Here is an 11,783-nt window from a genome sequence, read left to right as displayed (position 1 = left end):
TCCTCTATGGATGGGACCCAATTCTCGGGAGAACGAATAATAAACTTTGCTTTGCTTCTAGAGATCTCTCCAGTCTTTTTTTATTAAATGGTTTCTGACCCACACACTATGATCCCAAAGTCATTGAAATGGACATTAATGGAAATCACTGTGCAAAAGGAACTCTCTTGATTGTTTGGAATCATATTTGCTTTTGATATTTTCCCCGTAAACTGAATATGTAGAGCAGCAAAATCATATTAAAAATTAGAAAACTTTTATGTTATGATTTTTTCCTTTGCAATCTGTTTTTTCCTCAGTCTAACCTCTAATAATTCTCTTTCCATTCCTTAAGAAAAGAATGAAAATGACTATCCCCCTCCAAAGAAAATACCCTCATACAACAAAATACATAATGGGGTGTGTGATGCTATCCACTTCTGTTTTGTGGTAATCTGTCCTAGCAAAAATGAGAGCATAAAAAAATTTAAAAAACATTTTGGTCTCACATTTAATCTATTTCATAATCATAATAGTCATCATCCATGTTCATAATGCTAGAGTGGTCCTCATATTTTGGTTTCTTTCTGATCTCTTTGCTTTTCTCAGTTAGATAGGAATGGCCCTCACAGTGTCTCATGATATTCTTTGATGACATCCAGCTTTCTCCTCTTCTTTCTGCTGGGGCTGCACATTGCCCTCCTCTCACATCAGTTCCCTTGGCCATCAGGACCTGCCTAGCCCTGAGAAGGTTACAAGTACAGTTCCAAGGGTTTCCATCCAGATAGAGGTGTCTCAGCCGAGGTAAACCTTCCAGGACTTTGAGATTCAATGCAGATATCTTGTTGTTTCGAAGATTCAGAACCTGTAGCTGCTTCAGATCTTTTAACTCTTGCTCACCAATATCTTTTATGGCATTTCCTTTTAGATCTAGTCTGGCTAAAGTGTCTGGAAGCCTGAACCAAGAACAGAACAAAGTAGGAATGAAAGTTAGAAAAAGTGTATTATAATCATCACAATGAGGAAGCACATTTCTTCTGTGTGTGAGCATGAAACAACACTCTCAGCCAATGCAGTCCTCATGGGAAAGAGGATGGGATCTACTTCTAGAAAGATATGACATGTAAGGGAAATGCCTCATTATAATGCGGGTGTGGTCCCTTTAAGATTCCTTTCTTTCTGACCTCTCTTAGTTGATGTTATCAATCCAGGACCTTTGGTTCACAAATCCTGGTCCCTTTGAATTCCAATAGAAGATCCAGACCTGTCCATCCCTACCCGGATCTGAGCCAACTTTGGGGCTACACCCACAGGCCCCTCTAGCTAAATCTCCCAATATAAAAGGGCCACACTGGGACCCCCCCTCTTTGCAGAGGTCCCAAACATGCTAGCCATGTCAGGACCCTCTGTCCACTGATCCTCTGTCCTTTATCTTTATCGTCATCTATTTCCTTTACTATGCCTTCCAAACCCCATAATAAATCTCTTTTATCAATCTAGCTTTTCAGGCCGATAAATGCTTTTATTGGGGACTCGCACTGCTACTAGAGTTATTTAATGCTGTATCCTTGCACTGAATCCAACAGGGTTGCAGAGGAACTCTATTTGACTTTCTGTACCCTGAACCTGCCACTAGACCTCAATTAAACCCTAATTTCATTTAGATACCCCATATCTAGCCCTCATTAATTACTGTCCCCAATAAATTTTCTCCTATGTTTAAAGAAATTTACATCTTCAATAAATTAGGCAGAATGAATTTTGAACACTGTCCAGGGCTCCAATCCAGAAGATTTTTCTGGCATCCTGAGTAGGAATAAACTGGGTAGCATATTCATTACACATTATTATGCTTTTGGAAGCATGCATGTTTCCAAGCCTCTTCCCTGCCTTCATCAAACACAGTATGTATGTTCACCAGTCCCTTAGTACACTTATAATTGTGTTTTCCTTGAAAAAGAAAATAAAAAGATTAAAAAAAAAAAAAACTTTGTATTACTTAAAGTCAGCTATGAATTCATCTTCTAGTTTCCTATTTTCCATCAGTCAGTCACTTCAACCCTTTTGACTTTGTCTCATAAATTTTCTATGTATCTAATAATTTTTTTTAACTTCCTTACTTTTCTTCTCTTAAAATAGGGCTACTAAAATGGAGTCTGTTATTCAAATAAAGATTAAGGACAAAGTAGAATTGCTTTCTAAAAATGGCAAGTTATGTTCTTTTTATTAGAACAAATTATAATAATTTATTTGATAACTTCATGATATATTAATGCACCATGGATAAATTGGAAAGAAGAGTGTTCCTTTCAGTGTTGTGTAGTAGAAACAAGAAATCCTTCAGAACTTTGGGGTGACCCCCTTAAAAGGAACTTACATGAGGACATGGACTAGAGTGGTATAAAAATGGACATTCACGAATAGGATGTGATCTTTATCCTTAAAAGGAACATTGGACTTGATAAAACCATGGAGTAGGGAAGTGAATATTGGTTTGTCACAGTTTCATGCTTGAGCATCTTTAAGCACAGTCTTAATGTTTGCATAAAAAGCAAATAAACTCATGTGCACAAAATTATTCTGTAATTCTGTAATGACATCAATGATGGTTATGTTTAAAAAGCAAATGGAATACTCAGTAAAGTCTACTAGTGAGAATGATAAAACTGTTAAGCATATGGAGATACACATATGCATATATACTATATATATATATATATTTAAATTTAACATAGGGTCATCATCAGGGAGAAGCTCCCCCGTACTTTTAAAGAGCAATTTGGCAGAGGCCATAAGGATATAATAATCATATATCTGTTTTTCCTTACTTTTGTCATAACCCCAATAAATTAAAAAAAGGTGTCTTTTATGTCCATCATTTAAGATTCAGTTAATCCATAGTGAGTAACACCAGTACATGATCCCCAGTGATATTATTTCCATCAGTCAGCAGTATGTTTTTTTTTAATTCTTATTCTGAATTTAAACATCAAAATGGAGCTTTTATACACACACACACACACACACACACACACACACACACACACAGCAGTAGATAAAAAGATGATTCTATATCAAACTTCAAGGTTCTTCAAGAATGCTATAACTTCCCCATTTGTATGATTTCCAATGGCATGGTTAAAATTCTGATTAGTACACATTGGCAAGAGCAAATTCTGTCTCCTATATGAACTGATTAAAGCTTAGCTCTGCCTTGGTTCTTTGACCACATACATCCCAATGTAACGGGCCACAAGCTTGTCTAGTGGGACTGTTAGACATAGTGAGTTGCATGTACTCTACTCTTCCTGAATTGTGAAGAACAAAAGTTTTGCTTCCATACCTTCCAGGATTCAGTATACTCTTCTAACTGTAATTAAACATCTTGCATTTTAAGTTTTTGCAATATGTCAGATGGATTAATGTTCATCATCACTATCATTATCACTTGAATTATCTAAGAAAATTTCTAAAGAAGGGGAAATTTATATAATTTTTCTCACATTCTTTTCCTCTTCCCAGTTTTCCTAGTTCTGTTGATGATGTCACTATCTCCCAGGTTCTAATCCTCAATGTTATCCTATGCTGTTTACTTTCACTTATCCACATATAAAATATATTACCAAATCTTATAATTTTCTATTTTTGCTTTTCTTTGTGCCCTTAGGACATAGCAGAGCACCTAGCAAGTAGGAGATACTTAAAAATAATTGTTAACTTGTCTTGACATGACTCTTTACCATTAGAATAGCTTTCACATCAGTCTTCTGCTCCACTCACACAGTCACAACCGTAATTCAGGCCCTATTACATCTCACCTGGACTACTGTTATATAGCTTTCTAATTTGTCTCTCTCAATTCCAATCCAAGTTCCCATTCAACTATCAAGATGATTTTTCCCAAAACTTAGGTTGATCATAACACTGCTTGATCATAAAAGGCATAAATCTCCTCTCCACCTCCTATCAAAGACCATTTGTTGACAAGGGAAAAAATTATTTTGAGGGCTATACAAGCAAAAAAACAAATTAATTAAATTGTTTGTTGTACAAAATAGAAAATTCCATTCATGTAGTTTTAAAATGAGAGTAATATATAATTAAAATAATAATATAAAATATATATATATATATTTCTTTATTATGAGCTGTTAAAGAAAAAAAGTAGAAAGGGGCAAGAGAAAGAGAAGAAATTAAGAGAGAGAGGAAAGAGATGGAAAAAGAAAGACTGATAAATTAAAAGGCAGAGGAGAAAAAGACAGGCTTCCCCACTTCTCTGAATGATTCTCGTAGATTCCCAAGGGACAACAGAAAGTTATTTGAAATTGCTCTGTTTTGCTCCTGGACCCTAAAATATTTATAGAAGTACCAAATCTCTTACAATTATTAAGAATGACAAGATGTACTGTTCACTTACTTGAGAGGTATTGACAGCAGAAGGTTCTGCTCCAGGGCCAGGTTAGAAAGCTGAACACATCTTTGAAGAGCTCCCACCTCAAATAAGCTGACCATGTTGTTGTCTAGAAATAAATGTTTCAGGTCTCTCAGGTTCTGGAAGTCTTGGAGCCTTACTCTCTGAATCAGATTATTACTACAATCAAGTTTCTGTAGCCTTGTTGGCAATCGGAAGGGCAGTGTCTGTAGTTGATTTTGAGATATCTCTAATATTGTTAAATTAGGAAGGAAATGGGCTCCTTCAATAGAAGAAAGTGAATTGGTAGAAAGGAACAGACGAGAAAGATTCTCCAGATGTTTTATATCTCGAAATCTTATTTCTTGTAGCTGGTTTCTCTCCAGCTTTAAACAAAGCAGAGACTTTGGCAAGTCATTAGGGATTTTAGTCAGTGAGTTGCCACTTAAACTAAGAAATTGCAAAGACTGAAGAGATGAAAAGAAACTCTCTGGTAAGAAATGTAGTTTGTTATTTTCCATACTCAGATGTTTTAAGTGAGGAAGTTTAAAGGGACCAATCAGAGATTCCACATTGTTGCCATCTAACACCAAATTCTGTAAATTAACAAGGGAGGCTAGTGTGTTGAGGGAGAGAGTGGACAGCATATTGTTTTGCAGCTCAAGTACTTGTAATTTTTTCAATCCTTTAAAATCTGATTCATGCAAAACATTTATCAAATTATCATTGAGTTTCAACACTTCAAGGCTGTTTGGAAGGACAGTAGGGATTCGTCTTAATTTATTTTTCCACAATTCCAAAGTCTTCAGTGACCTCAAAGTTTTGAAGGTGTCATTTTCAATGGACTCTGTACCACTGGCCAACAGAATAAATTCTTCCAGAGCCCGTGTTTTGGTGATATTAGATAGCTGCAAAGGGGAAAAAATCCTAAATCAACATAATCATGAAAAATATTAAACATATATAAACAAAAACAATAGCATTGCATATTTTCTTCAACCATCTATTCAAAATAAATTTTATATAAACAGTTTTCAAAAGATGAATTATAAACCATCAACATCTTAATTGACAAAGAGGAGAAAAATAGAAAACAATTGTGCTGGAAGAGCTTCAAGAAGATGGGACTATTACATGCTTTTGATGGAGTTGTGACCTGAGCCAAACATTCTGTGAAACAATTTAGAACTGTATAAGAAAAATAACTCAAATTGTTCATATCTTTTGATGTAATGATCTCCTAATATGTATACTGAGGATATTTTTAAAAAGTAAATGCTATTCTTTACATACAATAAAATATTTATACCATATTTTTGTGGAAGAAAAATACAAATCTTGGGTAATGCTCTAAAAATGGAGATCCTAATAAATTCTGTCTATTATGTTGTTCTGTCTATTATGTTGATCTTGCTGTCAGACACCAATCAATGTACTTAGACACATTGCTATGATTAAGGACATAGCTGAATTTACTGATCTGAAAAATGAGAGGTTTAGATTAGATAACCTTTAAGGTTTCTTTTCATACCAGATTTGTTATGGCTTTGTTTACGCAAAGCTGAGATAAAGCCTTTATGCACTATAAGCAAGTTTGAATAACTACACACACATGCTCATTAGTATTTGTCCCAAGAGGATGTCACTTAACAATGGAATTTTACTTGTTCTAAAATAAATATCACTGTGATATGAAGATTAGAATATTCTGCTATTAAATTCATATATCTATGAAAAATAATACTAAAGTATTTTCCTAATTGCATTTCTTTCCATGCTATGCTCTTGGCATCTGTCTTCTGGGTCTATCTTTTTTCCTGAATTTGTTTATAAGACCCAACATTTTCATTATATGCCATTTCAGAAACCAAACTCTCTTTTTAAGAGTAGCTTTCTACTTCACAATGGTAAAGATTAATGAAGAAACAAAAAGAATATATGGGTGAGCTTGTATTTATGAATCAAATAGGTCATATACATAAACATTTTCTTGCCATAATAATAATACTTCCAGAATATCTATATGACTGACAAAACTCTGAGAGTACCTCACATCCCTATTTTCATATTCAGGCATCTCTTTGAAAGAATGAAAGGCCTGGATCAAGAAAAAACTAGAAAACAGAAAATTCTAAGGAGGTGGTTATAGCAGCAGAATCTTTGAACTGGATAAGAACTTAGAGATCCTCTTCATCTAGTCTCTTCATTTTACAGGTGAGAAATGTTTTTGAAGTCCAGGGAAGTGAAGATTTGCCTATGATCTCACATCTAGATAGTGCCAAAAAAGGATCATGTGCCTCTCATCTTTCCTTTTTTCTTCCCTTCTTTCTTTCTTTCTCTCTCCTCAGTTTTTTTCTCTCTTCCCTTTTCTTGTTCTTTCCCCCTCCTCTCTCCCCTTCTCCCCTCCTCTCTCTTTCTTCTCCCTCTCTTCTCTTCTTTTCTGTTCTCCCTTCCCCTGGACCTCCCACTCTCTCTTTTTTCCTCGCTTCCCCTTCTACTCTTCCAGTACAACTAATTCCCTCTATAGACAGGCTAGTGCCTCTTCCCTCTGCTTCCTGTTACTGCTACTACTACTGCTAAACCAATGCACCAATTGGTTTTGTCCCTACTACAATCCAGAATTAATGAACTCAAATGATACTCCCTGATCACAACCTCAGACTGTGCAGTAGCAGGGATTATAGGCACATGTCCTCAAAAAATATGTCTTACAAAACAGGAAGGGAATCATGGTTTTAATTCACCCCTTTAATGACTATATTTAGCTTATATCTGCTGAATAATAAGCATGGTATCTAATTACATAATGATGTTCATAAAATCAGAAATAGAGGGTTAGAAAAGATCTACTGAAATAACCTGAATTACCTCTACTATGTCCTTACCTCCAGGTAAGTTTTGCCTAAACTAAGAGCGTCCAGAAAAATCCATAAATAAGTGCCTATATTTACTTTCTGGATCATTTTTCTGTCCTTTTCTGCCCCCTAGATAATAAATGGAAATTTAGTTTTCAACCAAAAATTATGTTTGCAAATCTCTTAGGTATTACTATATTTATTATTCTTACATTGTTATATCTTTTGCAGTAGCCTTAAATAAGCATCCATCTCTGATGGCATAAAATAATACCTTATTCTTTGATTCAAATTTTACTCTATTAAAAATAAAACAATGTTTTACTCCTCTATATCTGACTGACAAGGCTCTGAGAGCACCTCACATCCCTACTTTCATACTCAAGCATCCTCTTGAATGAATGAATGAAAGGCCTGGATCAAGAAAAGCTAGAAAATAGGACTTTCTAAGGAGGTAGTTATATCAGTAAAATCTTTGAACTGGATAAGAACTAAGAGATCCTCTCATCTGTTCTCTTCATTTTACATCTGAGTATTGGTGTCCTCAGGTTGGCAATCAGTTGATCTGCTCCTGAAGTTCAAATCAATCATCCATTGTAGTTAATTTGAGATCAAAGTGATTCTAAAAAGTGATATCATATAGTTAGCTTATTGCTTTCCATTCTTTCCATCAGTCTGGGAATTCTGAGATGTTTTATCCAGAGACAATTTGAATTAAAATTCTGGGAAAAGCACTCTTATTGATTGGTGAACTTTTAGAAATGACAAATTGATTTGCTAAATAATTAATTTATTTTTAATGTTTATGAACAATATTATCTTATTTCATTAACATGTTTTCTTGACACTCCCACAATTGAACATAGCATATTTTCAGAGCATTCTATTCAAGCTATTGTACTATTTTAAGCATCTTATTTCTTTAAATTCAGTCTCCTTTTCAAATATATAGCTCTTCTACATAAATCAAATATGCTACCTGGAATTTAATATTATCCAATCCAATTCAATTCTAATTTTTCAGTCTTGACATGAAAATCCAATGTCATTTATTTATAATGATTTCACCTTTATGTATCAGTTAATATTGAATTTCCTAGTTAACAAAGAAAAGAGGCTTAGTGTGCCTGAAGATCCAGTGTATTCCACAAAAGCACTTTACATAAGGGAAAACAGAAAAGTTCAAAAGGGTTTAGTTGGAATCATAGAAATTTAGAACTAGAAGGAACAGAAGAAATTACCTATTTCTCAAATCATCCTTTTATAAAGAAGGAAGTTAAGACTGAGAGAAGAGAACAGGAAGGTCACAGAGCTACTTAGTGATGGGACTAAAACTGGCTTTTGGACCAATGCTTTTTCAACCTTTTTTTTTTCCCCCTTTCCTGCTGTGATTTACTGGTATTGGGAACTTCTGGAAAGCACATTATTTATATCCAATCTGGTTAGAGTTCTCCATTATAATATTAGAAAGTTGCTTGTGAAAATGAGAGGTTAAGTCCTGTCTGTATGACAGGACTAGAAATCCACTACTTCATAAACCCCAAGACCATCTCTCTTATCCACTACAACCATATTACTTTTTGCATGTAGAGAACATCTTTTCCTTTTTACCAGAAGCAAAGTGCAATTTTTTGATCACAAAAAATTAGCAAATGTCAGTATGGTTTTCAATATGTATTACATGCCTGGTATGAAAAAATAAAAACTAGAACAGGATTGTAAAGACAAAAAGTACAAAATCTTAAGAACTCTGATCAATGAAATTACCAAGCTTGATTACAAAGAGCTGTGAAGAATGCTCTCCATCTCATGGCAGAGAGATGATGGACTAATAGGCAGAAAGAGCCAACTTTTCAATTTGTTTTGCTTGACTACATACATGTGATACCAAGGCATCTCTCTGTCTCTGACTATCTGTCCCTGCCTTTATCTCTTTTTATCTCTGTGTCTGTCTCTCTGTTTTTCTTTCTCTTTCACTCACTTTATCTCCTCCCTCTTTATAGGTGGAAGGAGATGAGGGAAAAAATAATAGATAATTGAAAAAATAAATATTTATTTCAAAAAATAAAGAATAGAATTGAGAACATTTATTATGGGAATGTGCTATTTGTTGGGACAAATACATAAAGTATAGAACTTTAAAACAATTTCCCTAGGAGGATGTTAATATTTTGCCTGTGATAAGTATTGTTTATCTTTATACTGCATTATCATCCTAACACTCTTATAATGAATAAGACATTTGACATGTAAGCTATATATCATGACAATGATTATATAACCAGTGCCTTTTAACATAAAGTGACAATACTGTGACATAAATTTAATTACATGAAGATGTTTCAAAACACAGTCACATATAGGATAATTGGCTGTTTTTTTAGTGCTGTCATAAAAAGTCACTCATATCTAATAAAGCAAAGAACTCATGAAAGTTTTTCAACTATTAACTTATTTCTTGAAATGCTCTTAAATAAAGATGGAAACAAAAACATCTCTTTTTTTTTTTTTAAACTGGGGGAAAGATCCATTTTATTTACCCAGAATGTGTTGGTGGTTAGCCAAATTACAATGACTTGAAAATTATATCTCTTTAAACGTTGTCATTTTAAAATTGGTTTTCTCCCATTCAATAAGAAAAGAAATAGTTTGAGTAAGAAATGGTATACTTACCTTGAGGTTTTTTATTTTACTGTGGCTGATATAAAGCCTCTTGATTGTGGAAGGCATCCATGAAGGCACTTCTATCAGTTTATAGCACCGGACAGATTGATTGTAATCACAGCTGCATCTTCTAGGACAATTAGGATGGAAACCATCTCCAAAGGAAAGCAGTACAAGAAAGGCACAAAGCAAATGCATTTTCTGAATACAGGCTTTTTAATTCTCAGTTGGTGCCAACTCCAGCAGGTATTTAAGTCTGGTCTTTCTTTTTATATGATGAAATCAGATAAAAGGGATCATATGAATGTGGGCTCTGTATGTATAAGGCTACAGGAAAGAAAAAAAGGAGGGGACTCCTTTTAACCTGCTTGAGTTAAAATGTCAGCAACCATTACAAAAGGTGGAAGGCTTAAACAATGATAAGCAGTTTAAATATCTGTAGGTGGGCAAGACCCCATGTTATTTATTGCTGAAAGGGCTAATCTGTAAACACTTCTATTATCTGCTGTTTCCTTATTTTGTTAAATGTGACACTAAGGAATTAGTAGACAAAGAACCATTTTATTGTAGCCTATAAAACCTTTGCATTTTCTGTGACCCCTATATTAAAACCATTTTTTGAGGGGAGGAGAAGGGAAAGGACATTTTCCTCTTAGAACATTAAAGGAAGACCAAAAGGTGTTTTCTTCTCACTACCAAACTTCAGAGATACTTAAAATCACAAATGTCTTTATCTTTGCTTTTTGTAAGGCAGTATGGGCTAATAGAAAGGTCTAATAGAGGACCTGGGTTGGAATCCCGGGTTTACTATTTACTAATTATTGACCTGAATTCACCTTTTTGGCTTCAGTCCTCATTTGTAAAATAAAAATGTTAATTAGATGATCTCTAAGGTTTTTTTTAGTGCTACTGCTCTCCCCTCATGATCACCTATCCCACAACTATTATACCTTGAAAATGTTTGTCAACAAAAAGCACTATCGCTACTGATTTTTGAAATGAAAATATATGAAATATTATGTAGTTTCCATTTGTATCACTGCTACCTATTTTTAGTAATATTTCTTTAATATATGAAAGGATTTTTGATTTTTTAAATAGGAATTTAACTTTTTAGTTGTGAAGGCAGAAAAGCTCTTCCTTTTCTTAAAAATGTTCTTTGTTATACTTTTTTGTCTTGCTATAGTGTTTCCTGCTAATGAATTTTAAAGAATTAAAAATCCTAGTTAGGGGTTTTAAATGAACATAATATTATTTATGAATAATTCATAAGATAGGGCTACATATTCTCACTGATGAGATTTGCCAAAGTAATGCAAAATGTTCTGTGTTCAGTCTATATTAAAGGACTCTATATTCTTCAAATATTCTTATTCACAGATGACATTTTACTAATTGCAACAAGTCCCAGAACACCAAGTTTCCTCAATGAGATATACCACAATGTGGCAGAAATCAGCCTAACCACATAGAAAGGGGCTGGGGTGGGGGTAGGGGGAAGAGCAGGAAGAAGACAGAAAAACTCGTATTAACCAGACTATGATATGCAGTTGAATGGGAAATCTATCAAGCTGTGTATAAAATATTTATATATACATAAATATATGGAAGGGAGATTTTGTTCAAATGCTGTTCGGTTGATACAATCACTGCATTTAGTCACAGATAAGGAGGTGTGAATGTATTGGCAAGTTTTTGATACTGATGGGATGATGCTACCGAATGTTGGGTTTCACGGGTGTTGATTCTAAAAATATATTGGAGTTAGGGGCCAGTTGGTAGGTTGTTTCAAAAGAATTTATAGACTTAGTTCTTCTCCAAATCAAGGGACAACAACTTTATTATGCTGCTAAGACTAAGTTAAATCCATAAGG

General features: G+C 34.2%; 1 protein-coding gene across 1 annotated transcript; it reads right to left on the bottom strand.

The window, feature by feature from the left end:
* Positions 1 to 364: 364 nt before the first annotated feature.
* Positions 365 to 10,107, bottom strand: LOC127559517 (nephrocan-like). Its single transcript, XM_051993363.1, has 3 exons — positions 9,919 to 10,107; positions 4,397 to 5,298; positions 365 to 935 (listed from the first exon to the last, which is right to left on the bottom strand). Exons 1-3 carry the CDS (start codon positions 10,105 to 10,107, stop codon positions 491 to 493), a joined length of 1,536 nt encoding a protein of 511 aa, XP_051849323.1. The 3' UTR covers positions 365 to 490.
* Positions 10,108 to 11,783: the final 1,676 nt, after the last annotated feature.

The sequence above is a fragment of the Antechinus flavipes genome, chromosome 4, assembly GCF_016432865.1.
Source record: "Antechinus flavipes isolate AdamAnt ecotype Samford, QLD, Australia chromosome 4, AdamAnt_v2, whole genome shotgun sequence".
In the NCBI taxonomy this organism is placed as follows: Eukaryota; Metazoa; Chordata; class Mammalia; order Dasyuromorphia; family Dasyuridae; genus Antechinus; species Antechinus flavipes.
The sequence above is the reverse complement of the archived record's forward strand: the minus strand, read 5'-3'. Positions and strand labels throughout refer to the sequence as shown.

What these genes read in the sequence shown, in the direction of transcription:
- LOC127559517 (XM_051993363.1), bottom strand. Translation starts at nt 10,107, where the DNA reads ATGCATTTGCTTTGTGCCTTTCTTGTACTGCTTTCCTTTGGAGATGGT. An exon ending in GTAAAATAAAAAACCTCAAG is followed by an intron (nt 5,299 to 9,918) that starts GTAAGTATACCA and finishes TCCCCTTTGCAG; the next exon opens with CTATCTAATATCACCAAAAC. An exon ending in CTGCTGTCAATACCTCTCAA is followed by an intron (nt 936 to 4,396) that starts GTAAGTGAACAG and finishes TTCTTGGTTCAG; the next exon opens with GCTTCCAGACACTTTAGCCA.